Genomic DNA, 13,334 nt, shown 5'->3' on the forward strand with positions numbered 1-13,334 from the left:
GCTCCTTGATCCTCGCTTGAACCGGAAGTTGTTCTGCGCCGCCATATTGACGGCCGTCCCAAAGCTCTTATTTAGCTCTGAGGAGCGAGGATCGAGGAGAGAGGAGAGATCTCTGATGAGCCATGAGGGAGGACCCACGAGAACAGACTTCCAGGAAGTGTTTTAACGGCCGACACGCCCCCTCATTGTTCATCAGTCATGTGATTGGACGCTGCAGCTGATCGGACTGATGAGATTTTGTTCAACAGGTAAACAGTGAAGACGGATCACAGATTAAACTCAAGCTTTATATTTGATTCGTTTTCTGATTCAACATCTGGTTTAAATAAATGTTCATTGTAGTCTGAACAACAAAAGGACCACTTTCTTCATTTATTAGAAAGATTTGTGTTTTCATGATCTGAACTTTTATTATGGAAACAATTAAAGTCAGAGACGAAACACTTATTTTTTATATATATATATATATATATATATATATATATATATATATAGAGAGAGAGAGAGAGAGAGCTGAGAGACGAAACACTTTTTACATCATGTATCATCATTTCATTCAGTCACGTGAGGTTGATCATTCCTGATTGTCGGGTTTGATGAGTTTTATCATTTAAGAGAAACAATAATCATATTCTGGGTTATTTAATAATGACGTCACAATCTGAATTTCAGAACGTACAGATGCAAATAATTCATAAATAAGACGACCGCATTCCGCCGGTAGAAATGGATCCTGCGCTTATAAACAGAACACAGGACACAGTTTGTTAACAGACTACAGAGAGAAACACCTCTACAGTGGTGATTACTGTGTGTCTTTATTAGTTATTAGTGTTATTAGTTACTGTTATTAAGTACAGTGATCATGTGAACAGACACAAACTTATCAAAAGTCTCTCCAGCTGTTAAAGCCGACTGACAGCTGATCCATCCAGCTGTGATCATCAGCACCGTCATCAGAAACAGACGTCGCTTCAAGTGACGCAACTGAGGAAAGGACGTCTCATGTCTCTTAAAACATATTTCCTCGTTCCTCTCTCCTCGCATGGTTTCCTCCATGCATCCATGGTGGGAGGGACTAGGACGCAAGGAAAGGACCCAAGTGAGGGAAACGGGGATGCAATTTTAAGAGACTTGGGATGTACCCATAGAAGGCATACAACAGTACCAATGACAAAGAAGCTAACAAGACACAGAAACCGTTTCAGGCTAACTTAAGAATTTTAGTAAGCTCAGCAGAGGATTTGGGAAATGACAAGTAAAGAAATGGTTTTAAAAGACTTCCTGCAAACAATGAATCCATCAACTGTATACAAACACATGGTAAGATTACACTGGTTGATAATGCAGAGGCTTACAAATGCTGCTGTTGTAGTATTTTGTCAAATGCCTGCTCCTTAACACACAAAGCATTGCTGACCTTTCTTTCACAATATCATGTTACAGTCAACTGAACCAGTGAAAAACAATTGCTGTCAGAAGTGGGATTTGAACCCACGCCTCCAGTGGAGACTGCGACCTGAACGCAGCGCCTTGGACCGCTCAGCCATCCTGACTGACAAAAACCTAAATTCAATGGAATTTATTATAAATATTATATTATAGTACATTATTTGCATACGATGCCATGATATATCATGTCTCAACTTTTGCCGCAATGCAGCGTATTCCCTTGAGACACTGCGTATACCATCCATGCACACTAAGTGCACACTCCTCGTAGATTACTTTGTACTATTAAGGCCATATTTCTACTGTTTAGCTCGCAACCATAGGATTTGGATTCGACAAAACATAAAACAGTTGCTGCAATGATAAGTTTCCAGAGTTGAAAAATCAGGTCTGTGAGTACTCTAAAATAGTTTGCTTTGTTTTGCCATCTAATGAGCCTTTAAGTGCATTAATATGTTCCGCAAACACGACGTCTTGAATCAGTATTCATTGCCGTTGACCCCACTAACACAGCCCCTTGTGTTTTTTTAACACACAAATGGTTGGACACAACCGCCATCTGACGTCGGAAAGCTGTGTGTGGATGGGGTTTCCAAAGCTGGTCGACCATCCAACAACAACCTCTGATGGAGTATACGGGTCCCTTGATGACGAACACTTTAGACTCTAACGGCAAGAACCTGAGTTGAAATCTCAGTCAAACTTCTTTTTTTATGGTGATTACAAGACACAATACAAAGTGTGCATCCATGATTTAAGTGGAAACCATTTTACTCCCTGTCAATAGTACCGTATTTTCCGCACTATAAGGCGCACTTAAAAGCCTTTAATTTTCTCAAAAAACGACAGTGCGCCTTGTAATCCGGAGCGCCTTATATATGGATCAATTGGTTAATTGGTTGATCCATACTGGTTGTACACGGCGCTCTGTCAAAATGTTTCAGTACGACTGGTAAACTACAAAGCCGCACCGCGGTAAACACCGGTACTGTGCTTACTCCTAGTCCAACACCACTTGCAACCCCAGTCAAACGTTTGACTGTAGTAGCTTCTATTCTATGCGCCTTATAATCCGGTGCGCCCTATATATAAAAACAGTTCTAAAATAGGCCATTCATTGAAGGTGCGCCTTATAATCCGGTGCGCTTTATAGTGCGGAAAATACGATACTTCATTCTTAGATCACTCCAGTGAAGGTCAAGACACTCCTCTCCGGTCTCACTTGTAGCTGAAGCAAGATGGCCACACCAGTCTAACTTTTACTGAGATGTGGAAAGGTTGCATCTTTTGACCTTTTTTGACCTTTACTCTAGCTTAAAGAGAGTAAGGTTCCACTGAGATATGAACTCAGATCACTGGATTCAGAGTCCAGAGTGCTAACCATTACACCATGGAACCTCTATGCCCTCAAAAAATACACAGTTTTGGTAGACAGTTTCTTATTTGGCATCCGCTAGTACGTTATCTGTGCAGGGAATAAGACATAGAAGGCATACAACGGTACCAATGACAAAGAATCTAACAAGACACAGAAACCGTTTCAGGCTAACTTCAAATTTTTCGTATGCTCAGCAGAGGATTTGGGAAGTGACAAGTAAAGAAATCGTTTTGAAAGACTTCCTACAAACAATGAATCCAGCAACATATAGGCCAACTGTATACAAACACATGGTAAGATTACACTGGTTGATAATGTAGAGGCTTACAAATGCTGCTGTTGCAGGTAGTCGTGCAGTATTTTATCAAATGCCTGCTCCTTAAGATGAGTTGAGATGTGCAGCAGAGTTTGTCTTCAGGAAACATTCTCCTGGACTGAATTTCACTTGGTCTGCCTCTTAAAAAGAACACGTTGGCTTTGGGGGCTCTTCTTCTTTAAAACAGCATAAATACATGAAATGTTTCGATCATACCTGGAGATCTGCTCATTAGCATGATCATTAGCATGAACAGATATGTATGTACTGTACAGTGTGTAGATAAAGTGAAACACCAGAATCTCACAAAGTGTGTCACAAAGACTGCTCGTCTTAAGTGGAATGATGAATCAGCAGGTTTTGTCAGCTGTCGTCACGTATTTGTTGAGTGAATTTTGCTGCACCAGTTTTAAAAAACTGCTAAATGAATTACATTTGCCAGACTCAGAAAAGCTGCAGTGACAAAGAGGAGCAGTGGTCACAGTGATTTGATCGTGTGCATCATTTCTGAACACTGAGAGAGGATGAAAAAAACCCAACAGGTTCTATTTTTTTTCCCAGATGCGTTCACGGCAGAGTTCAGCTTTCCAGCCATCAGGTTTTTTTGCAGGTCAACTCGAGTCAAGTTCTGCTTATTATTCTGATTCCATGGATATTACTGACTCATGTGTCTGTAGCCTGTATATCATACTCTGGTATATATTTATATATTTTAACAATTAGCCAAATCAATTATACAAGTTGTCCCTTCTTTGTTTCTCTGGGTGTTTTTTCATGAAGCTTATCATTTTCCATTGCCTGAAAACTGTCATAAAGAAACAAAGAAGAAGATACTGTATCTTCTGCTGACATCATGTTCACAATGTATTGATCTGTCTCGCACAGGACGAGTGTAAAATCAAAATAAGAAAGTATCTTTCAGGACGTGCAGCACCTGATGCGTCCATACTGAGCATGAACACATCATGTTAAGCCAACTCAGAGTGAACCATGTTAACACAGTGTGACTGCACAATGACCAATAGAAATGTGCAGTCACTAAATGGTAGAACACAGTGAGCTGTTATGCAGTTTGAAGTTCAGACGATCTGCTGCCCTTCATGAGTTCTTTGTAGAGAGGCAGATATTTTTCTGTTTGTGGATATTTTCAATCTGTTTTATGGTGTTTGTTTTAAGATATAATAGTAAATTAAAGTGTAAATTTACATTCAGAGATGGCGTTTCATTAAAGTCTGCCAACATGAAATTAATGTTTGCATATTTGATATTGACTTCAAATTTTGCATTAATATTTTCAATATAAATTTAACTTATGCTCATTTACATTTTTCATTTATTTACCTTTTTTTATTACTTTATACATCAGTCATATTTCCGTATTCTCCCTTTTCCTCTTCCTTCATATTTTCCTCATTCTTCTACTATTGCGGGATGGGCGTGTCCATGTATGACTCTGCCACCAGATGGAGCCAAATGTAATACTTCATCATTGTTTACACTTCAGGGTGTAATATTGTCATCTCAGGATAGTTGACAATCGGAGAAATTAATCACTTCTGTTTGTTGCCAGTGAACAGCCAGAGGCAGCTTTATATAAACAGCTGAAACTCAAATCGCTTTACATTTAAAATAAATATAAAAGAAGAAACACAAAACGTTATGTTGTTATTTTCTTTAATTTGTCAGCCATCTGTGTGTCCGTAGACCATCATATACCACCGTTTACCACCGTAGAACAGACGAAATGAAAAGAAAGATTAGAAATAATCTGCACTAAAGAATGACGTATGTTTGAGGCTGATTCCATCGTCGTTATTTGAGAAGAACATTTCCTGTAACAACATACTGGATTATATTCATTTCATTGACAGTATTTTGATGAAAACCTTTAAATTGTGAAAATATATGTATTTAACAGGATATTTTACAGTTGAAAAATATAATGGTCATTGCTGTGTGGTGGAAAACAAACTACTACAAACATATTACTGTATTGTTCATACTGATATGTTCGTGCTCAGGTATTGGTTGATAATAGTGCAAATTGGTTGGGCTATAGTCTGCAGTTATACTTATTACACATGCTCACATTAAACTCTTTTTATTGACATGATAATAATGATCACATGAAGAAATTCAACTTTTCTATGTCAGGTTTGAAAACACAGACTCTTTCTGCCTCTGGTTGAAATGTGTCATTTTAGCTTTCTATTGTCAAAGGCTCACGTTGTCGAAAAAACACATAGAGATGAAAATATGTTTTCAGCATCTTGAGATGCTTTATTTGGACATGTTATTATCCAAAACCTGTGCAAAGACATACAAGCTTGAAAACCGAACTCAAACAGGAACTAAAGGACTTGAAAAATGATTTTAAAATGACATTAAACAGGAATTAAACTTTAAGACAGAGATAAATCAAAAACTACAAAATGTTGCCGAAGATGTCCGCAACCATGGCGCACGATTAGCAGAAGCAGAGCAACGAGTTGAGGAAACGGAGACCGTCAAGTCCGAGTTGAAGGACGCTCTGCTTTACTGCCTGAATCATCTGTAACAACGCCACAGAACCAGTGTTGCCAACTTGGCGACTTTCTCGCTAAATCTGGCGACTTTCCAAACCCTCATGGCGACTTTTTTTGTCAAAAGCTACTAGCAACAAATTTAGCTACTTTTTCTGGTGTTGTTGGAGACTTTTCTGGTGTTTTGACTCTGACATGAAAGCAAGTACCGTTCGGCACGTGGGAGCTGCCGTGAACGAGCAGCGGGAGCTGCCGTGAGCCCCTCCGCCGCCCCAAAGCACTCAAAGGCGGTTAGTGTCACAGTAGCCCCTCGCGCAGCAGTCCCAGCTGCAGAAAGAGGAGACCCACACTCTCCGTGTCCAGACTGCAAATGAATCGCGCATGCGCAAAGCCGCCGCTGTTCCCGCCTCTCTCCTACAGTGCTCATTACAATTATGCAAATTAGGCGATGACGTCATTTAGCGACTTCTAGCGACTTTTAGGACAGCCAATAGCTACTTTCCTTACTGAGGAGTTGGCAACACTGCAGAAGCAGCCGAGGACATGAGGAGGAGAGGATACTCCCTGGACCTGCCACAGAGGCAGATCGACAGCAGCTGGGACCAGAAACTCCCACAAGGCGCTCACTGGAGCACAAAGACTGGGGACTGAGAAAGCATATCTGTTTGTGTTTAGTAATATTGGCATTAATGAGGGTTTGGAAGATTATTCCTCGCATACATAGAATTTGACTCCGGTTTCCACTTCGCTCTCAATGTACATACACAAGTTTACAATAAACACGAACAAAATATATAAAAAATAAAACTAGGGCAACAGAAAAAAGATGTAGGTATAAACATTTAACAACTATGTACAATATAACTATAAATATATATACCCAAAAAAGTGTATATATATATTTTAACATAAACCTATAAACAACAATGGCAATTGAGGTGATAGTGCAAGTGGTGGTAGTAGTGCAATATGTCTGATTAATTGTTCATCAGAGTGACGGTCAGTGGAAAGAAGTTGTTCCTGTGTCTGGTGGTTTTGGCGTACAGAGCTATGTAGCGCCCCCCAGAGGGGAGGAGTTGAACAGGTCGTGTCCAGGGTGTAAAGGGTCTGCAGTGATCTTTCCAGCCCATTTCCTGACTCTGGAGGTGGACAAGTCCAGGATGGACGGCAGGCTGGAACCAATGATCCTCTCTGCAGACCTGACAGTCCGCTGTAGTGTGGGAGTCTGTGTAGTGTCTGTTTCTGTCCTGTGTCCGATCCAAACCACACAGTGACAGAGGACTGTCCAAAGACATACATACACACACATAATCTTATTATTCCCGATCCCTACTCTCCCCGCTTTTATTTTTTTTAACTCGTTGCTTGTTTTCGGGCCTCCTCGACATATGAATGGAGCACAAATGACCGGGAGAGGTCTAATTAAATCTCCTTATGTTTTGATGCTTTTAATGGTTTTATGTGAAGCACTTTGAATTGCCTTGTTGTTGAAATGTGCTATACAAATAAACTTGCCTTGCCTTGGTGACTGATTGGCTCAAGAGGGAACAGAGACTTTGTTTTTTGCAGAGAGGGAGCCCCTACTTGAAGTAGGATTAATTCTCCACCAGCAGAATAGCTTGATGAAGATGACAGGGCAGTGTAAGACCCTGAGGCAGGAGGTGCATTTTTTATTTGTTATTAATGCTTTTGTTATTCGTTATTGTTACAACGCACGTGTCTATGTTCCCAACACATACATATTGATGTTATGGGATACAGTAACTTCAAGGTAGCATCCTGGAACGTGAATGGCTTAAATAATCCGGTTAAGAGAAGCAGAGTAATGTCAAAAATGAGAAGGGAAAACCACCAAATTATATTTCTATAGGAAACGCATTTATCCCAAAATTAACATGAAAAATTTAAAAAAATTGGATACAAGAACACATTTTATAGCTCATTGAAAACCAGAAAAAGAGAAGTCGCTATATTATTACATAATTCTAATAACTTTGACTTGGTTAGGGAGATCAGGGACAGTGAAGGCAGATATGTGTTGATTGAAAACAAATTGACCTTATCTGTGTTTATTGACCCCCACAAAGTGATCATATAGTATGAGAAAAATACTTGAGCTGATTTGCTCAGAATGACAAGGCACACTAATATGTGCAGGAGACTTTAACACAGTAATAAGTAATAGATGGGATACATCTAATAATAGGAGAAATATGTCCCCGCAGTCCTTATTAACCTGCATCGTTTCTCTCTGAGTGTTACAGAGTTAATTAAAGCACATTGAGGTCCAGTGAGCTCAGCGCCTCCGTCACACACGGCTGTCAGAGTGTGAGTGGCAGCGCTCAGAGCTGGAGCCATCTGCTGAGTCACGTCTATCTCCTGCAGCCATCCTTCCTCTGCACACTGCCAGTCAGAGCAGACGTCACATCAGAATGAAGGAGACACGTATGTGTTTATGTGCCGGGACTTTGACTCACACAGTTTGTGCAGGAAGAAGTACTCCGATATTGTACTTCTGTAAAAGTAGCAATACTACAGAAATACTGAAGAAAAAGTCCTGCTCTGAAAATGTTACCCATAGTGCAGAAGTAGAAGCATCAAAATATACTTAAAGTACCAAAAGTACTCATTATGCACAATGCCACATATTATATTATTATATTATAATCATTGATGCATTAAAGCTTTAATGTTGAAGCTGGTAAAAGTAGAGCTCATTTTGAATACTGTACTTAATATCCTGCCGTGGGGATCAATACGCTTAACCTATAATAATACATTATAAGTTATTATTTTATTTTGTGTTATTAGTCAGAATCTACAAAGTAACCAGTGACTTAGGAAATCAAATAAATGCTCTGGAGTAACAAGTGCAATGTTTGCGTCTAAAATGTATAAATGGAAATACAGGAAAGTACAAGTACCTCAAAATTGGACAGTGCAGTACTTGAGTAGAACACCACTGGTAATAATCCATCTGAATTTATCACGATGAAGGACGTGTTTTCTTCTTTGCTGCACGATCTTAACTTTAAATACACTTTATATTACAGATTTTCCCAATAATCTAAGAAATAACATATTTTATGCTAATTACAGGGAAAATAGAAAAAATGCCCTTAAAAGAACTTCTCCATTTAAACCCATGTAAATATTCATAAATATAATTTATCATCGTAAACTTTACCCTGCACATGTTGAATGTGTTCCTGTGTTAGCTGCTGTAATCTGACTAGAAGGCTCTCTAGGTTACACCAGTAATTACTTAAAGATAATAATAACTAACTCATTGAACACTATTTTACCTCTAAGTTCCAAACGGTTCTTTCAGAGTGCTTCCTGCAGTAGAACGTCATTATAATGAAGGACCCATAAGATAAAGAGTTCCTGCGATACGTCTCATGTCCTGTTAGACGTCCGTGCGTGTGTAATGTACTGTACATGTGCGTGTGTTCCTATTGGTAGGTGGTCTTTATCAGTGAGTGCCAGCTGGTAGTAACACACACACACTCGGCCTCTCAGAGCGACCGTAGAGACACAGTTCTCTCCTGAAGACACGCAGCACTGAAGGTAAATGATTCTTTAGTTCTGTAGCTGTCTTTAACATGAATGACATTAAAACAGGGCTTCCTGACACATCACTCCGTGTATTGCTCTTAACATATCACAGAAAGCTGTCAAGTCGGTGAAGTTCAGTTTGTCAGAATGACTCTATTCTGTTTGTAGGAGCCAGGAAGGATCTTGTAAAAGATACATTTCTAACTTGTTTTCCAAGAATCAAACTAAAATCTCTATGACGTATCAGTGCTTTGTGCCTCCGTCTGCTCATCAAGCCTCACACGAGGCCTCGGCCACAGACTGCATCGTCCTGACCTCAAGGTGGACAAATGTGGCTGGACGTTCATCCGTTTGTATTGCCGTCAGTGCACTGGAGGAACGAAACATCCAAAAGAATGCTACATGTTTTGATATGAACACATCGCGTCGATATACGTTAGCACATGTTTTGGAACTGCTACTTTAGTAAATTGTATCATGTACGTGTTTGATACTCAACTATCGGTGAACTAACTTTAGATTACTCAGAAGAACATCACATGTATATTTAATTTAATTTAATTTAATTTAAAATGCGTCTGAAAGTCAGCAGAAATGAGTTTATATTAGTTTGATCAGGTAATGTAGATGCACATTTGAAACCATTTAAAAACCTGCACAGTCCAACAACACCACAACTTACAGCCTCACATGAAAGTAAGTTTCATGAAGATAATACTATTATGTAGATAATGATTCCTGCGGTACTCTTGTTCATTCCTATTGTGTAACAGCTAGTGAGGGCCGATTGCGTGGCCCCCAAAAGTGATCATTGCAGCGCAGTCGAGAGCTAAAGGAAGAAGTGCTCAGATCATTTATTTCAGTTCAAGTTGTAATACTACAATGAAGAAATACTTTGCTAGAAGTAGAAGTTCAGCATACAAAATGTTACTTTGGTAAAAGTACTTTGTATAATTCATTTGAGTTTGCAAAGTAACTAATTAATATAGTTGAGGAAAAAGTACAATATACTGTATACCTCTGAATTTTAGCAGAAGTATAAAGTGGCAGAAAATGGAAATACTAAAGTACAGTTCAAAGTACCTCGACATCGTATTAAAGGGGACATATCATGAACAACTGACTCTCCTCTCCCCTCCTCTCCTCTCCTCTCCCCTCCTCTCCCCTCCTCTCCTCTCCTCTCCTCTCCCCTCCTCTCCCCTCCTCTCCCCTCCCCTCCTCTCCTCTCCTCTCCCCTCCCCTCCTCTCCCCTCCTCTCCTCTCCTCTCCCCTCCCCTCCTCTCCTCTCCTCTCCTCTCCCCTCCTCTCCCCTCCTCTCCTCTCCTCTCCTCTCCCCTCCTCTCCTCTCCTCTCCTCTCCTCTCCCCTCCCCTCCTCTCCTCTCCTCTCCTCTCCTCTCCTCTCCCCTCCTCTCCCCTCCCCTCCCCTCCTCTCCCCTCCTCTCCTCTCCTCTCCTCTCCCCTCCCCTCCTCTCCTCTCCTCTCCTCTCCCCTCCTCTCCTCTCCTCTCCTCTCCCCTCCTCTCCTCTCCTCTCCTCTCCTCTCCCCTCCCCTCCTCTCCTCTCCTCTCCTCTCCTCTCCCCTCCCCTCCTCTCCCCTCCTCTCCTCTCCTCTCCTCTCCCCTCCTCTCCTCTCCCCTCCTCTCCTCTCCTCTCCCCTCCTCTCCTCTCCCCTCCCCTCCTCTCCTCTCCTCTCCCCTCCTCTCCCCTCCCCTCCCCTCCTCTCCTCTCCTCTCCTCTCCTCTCCTCTCCTCTCCCCTCCTCTCCCCTCCTCTCCTCTCCCCTCCTCTCCTCTCCTCTCCCCTCCTCTCCTCTCCTCTCCCCTCCCCTCCTCTCCTCTCCTCTCCTCTCCTCTCCCCTCCTCTCCCCTCCTCTCCCCTCCCCTCCTCTCCTCTCCTCTCCTCTCCTCTGCAGTGATCAGTAACCATGAAAGGACTTCTGCTCCTGTGCCTGCTCCCCTTGTTTGGAGGTCAAAGGTCATCAGCATGCCCCCACCTTTGCTCCTGTCATGACAGTGAGGTGGATTGCAGCAGCAGGTTTCTCGCCTCCTCCTCGCTGCCCACCAGTTTTCCTGCTGGGACCTCCTCCCTCCGTCTCCACGATAACCGTCTGACCAGCCTCCCCAATGGGCTCCTGGATGATCTAACCTCCCTCAGCTCCATCTCCCTTCATGGTAACCCCTGGCAGTGTGACTGCGGCGTCCTCTACCTGCGATCCTGGCTGCTCCGTCAGCCCGCCACCCTCACATCACACCTGGGCGTCAACTGCAGCTCCCCTCCCGGCCTGAGAGGGCGACTGCTGGTGTATTTAACGGAGAATGAGGTCCTGGAGTCCTGCCACTACTGGTACTGTGACCTGGCTCTGGCCTCGCAGGTGTGTCTCTTTGTGTTTGTACTGGTGCAGGCGGCTCTGCTGGTGGCTCTCATCGTGTTCCTGAGGAGGTTCGAGAGGCTTTCCAAAGAGGCGAAGAGGACCACGGAGGAGAGCTTCACAGCCGGGGAGAGTCCGAAGGAGAACGAGTACGCGCCTTTAAAGGGCAGCAGCATCTGAGATGCAGCTGTGATGTGGGATTGATACAAAAGAAGGAGAAGAAGTTTATCATTTGCTCACCAGAGAGTAAATGTCTCTCACATGCTTCTGTGTGTCAGACTATAACACCAAAGTTCATTTTTATGCACAAGCAGGTGACAAATTAAAGAAAAACCTTGAATATATTGAGTTGCAGATGCTTCCATGCAGGAAACAAGTGGAATGGTTCAATAAGTATGAAAATAATGTGAATTAATTCCAACTGAGCACCTATGGGAGACTTGAAATAGCCCAACACCTGACTAAGACACGTTATGTTGTTATTTTCTTTAATTTGTCAGCCATCTGTGTGTCCGTAGAGCATCATATACCACCGTTTACCACCGTAGAACAGACGAAATGCAAAGAAAGATTAGAAATAATCTGTTGCTATTTGAGAAGAAGATTTCTGGATTATATTCATTTCATTGACAGTATTTTGATGAGAACCCTTTGATATGTACTTAGCAGGATATTTTAAAGTTTAAAAATATAATGGTCATTGCTGTGTGGTGAAAAACAAACTACTAGAAACAAAAATAAAAAATGATCGTAACTGAAGACTGAATGAGAAATGGTTACGGCTGAAGAACTTCATGAATATCTAAGTGTGTTATGTGCGTGTTTGATATCTGGCAATTGTTTCAATTTTTAAAATTGCATTATATTTTTATACTTTAATGTGTATCCCTTGTGCGTTTTTCCTAATTTACCTGATCCAAGTTTTGTTTTGAACATTATTAAAATTCCTGTTGATCATCCCTCTGTTCCCATGTGTCTGTCTGCGTTTGGGTCCATCCTCTGCTCCCATTTTTGCTTTAACCCTGACGCTCTAAGCCGCTTGTGTGCTGCAGCTTTCACGTGTTTCTACTGACGGTCAGCATCTGACTCTCTGTGACGGTGAGGGGTGGGGGATGGGCAGAGATGAAAAGGAGACCACAGAAGTCAGGAGAAGTGTGTTCCTCCCTCCCCTCCTTGATACAGTGCGGACATTGTGTATTGATGTTGTCTTAATAATAAGGTACCAAATGGAACACATTTTAATTTTATCATCCTAAATTCTAAATGATTAATTCATTAATAAGTTGTGCTGACGTTATCATCCACACTCTCTACACAATGTTGCATGTTGACTGCCATGCTTTCTTATGTATTAATATACATTTTATAACCAATGTTCTGTCTTTTCTAATGTAAAATGTGTCTGTGTTAGCTATTTATATCATATCAATAATATATTCAAATTAAATACAAATAGAATTAATCTAATTTTAATTAATATATCTTTTAAAATGTTAAAATATGAGATATGCATGTTTCAAGTTTAAGTTATTAGTACTTGTACAAGATTAATATTGCTATTTTGAACACACACATTATCTTAAGTAGTCAAAATACAGTAGGCTAGCCTAGTGGGAACATTACTAGTATTAGTATTAGCCTATAGCAGCAGTAGTGGTAGTTGTAGCATTAGCATTAGCATTCGTTTTTGGTCCAGCTGAATTTTGGAATATGTATCTTGAGTAGAACTTGAGTTTCAACA

At 41.3% G+C, this 13,334-nt stretch overlaps 1 protein-coding gene and 1 long non-coding RNA gene across 2 annotated transcripts; one reads left to right on the top strand and one right to left on the bottom strand.

Moving 5' to 3' along the window:
- Positions 1-4,803: 4,803 nt before the first annotated feature.
- Positions 4,804-9,223, bottom strand: LOC142957618 (uncharacterized). The gene is made up of 2 exons (XR_012956148.1): positions 8,593-9,223; positions 4,804-8,071 (listed from the first exon to the last, which is right to left on the bottom strand). It is a non-coding gene; the product is annotated as an uncharacterized LOC142957618 (long non-coding RNA).
- gp1bb (glycoprotein Ib platelet subunit beta) lies at positions 9,080-12,552 on the top strand. The gene is made up of 2 exons (XM_076099547.1): positions 9,080-9,238; positions 11,138-12,552. Exon 2 carries the CDS (start codon positions 11,150-11,152, stop codon positions 11,771-11,773), a length of 624 nt encoding a protein of 207 aa, XP_075955662.1. The 5' UTR covers positions 9,080-9,238; positions 11,138-11,149; the 3' UTR covers positions 11,774-12,552.
- Positions 12,553-13,334: the final 782 nt, after the last annotated feature.

Source organism: Anarhichas minor, unplaced genomic scaffold (genome assembly GCF_050575085.1).
Source record: "Anarhichas minor isolate MPS153535 unplaced genomic scaffold, ASM5057508v1 ptg000025l, whole genome shotgun sequence".
NCBI lineage: Eukaryota > Metazoa > Chordata > Actinopteri > Perciformes > Anarhichadidae > Anarhichas > Anarhichas minor.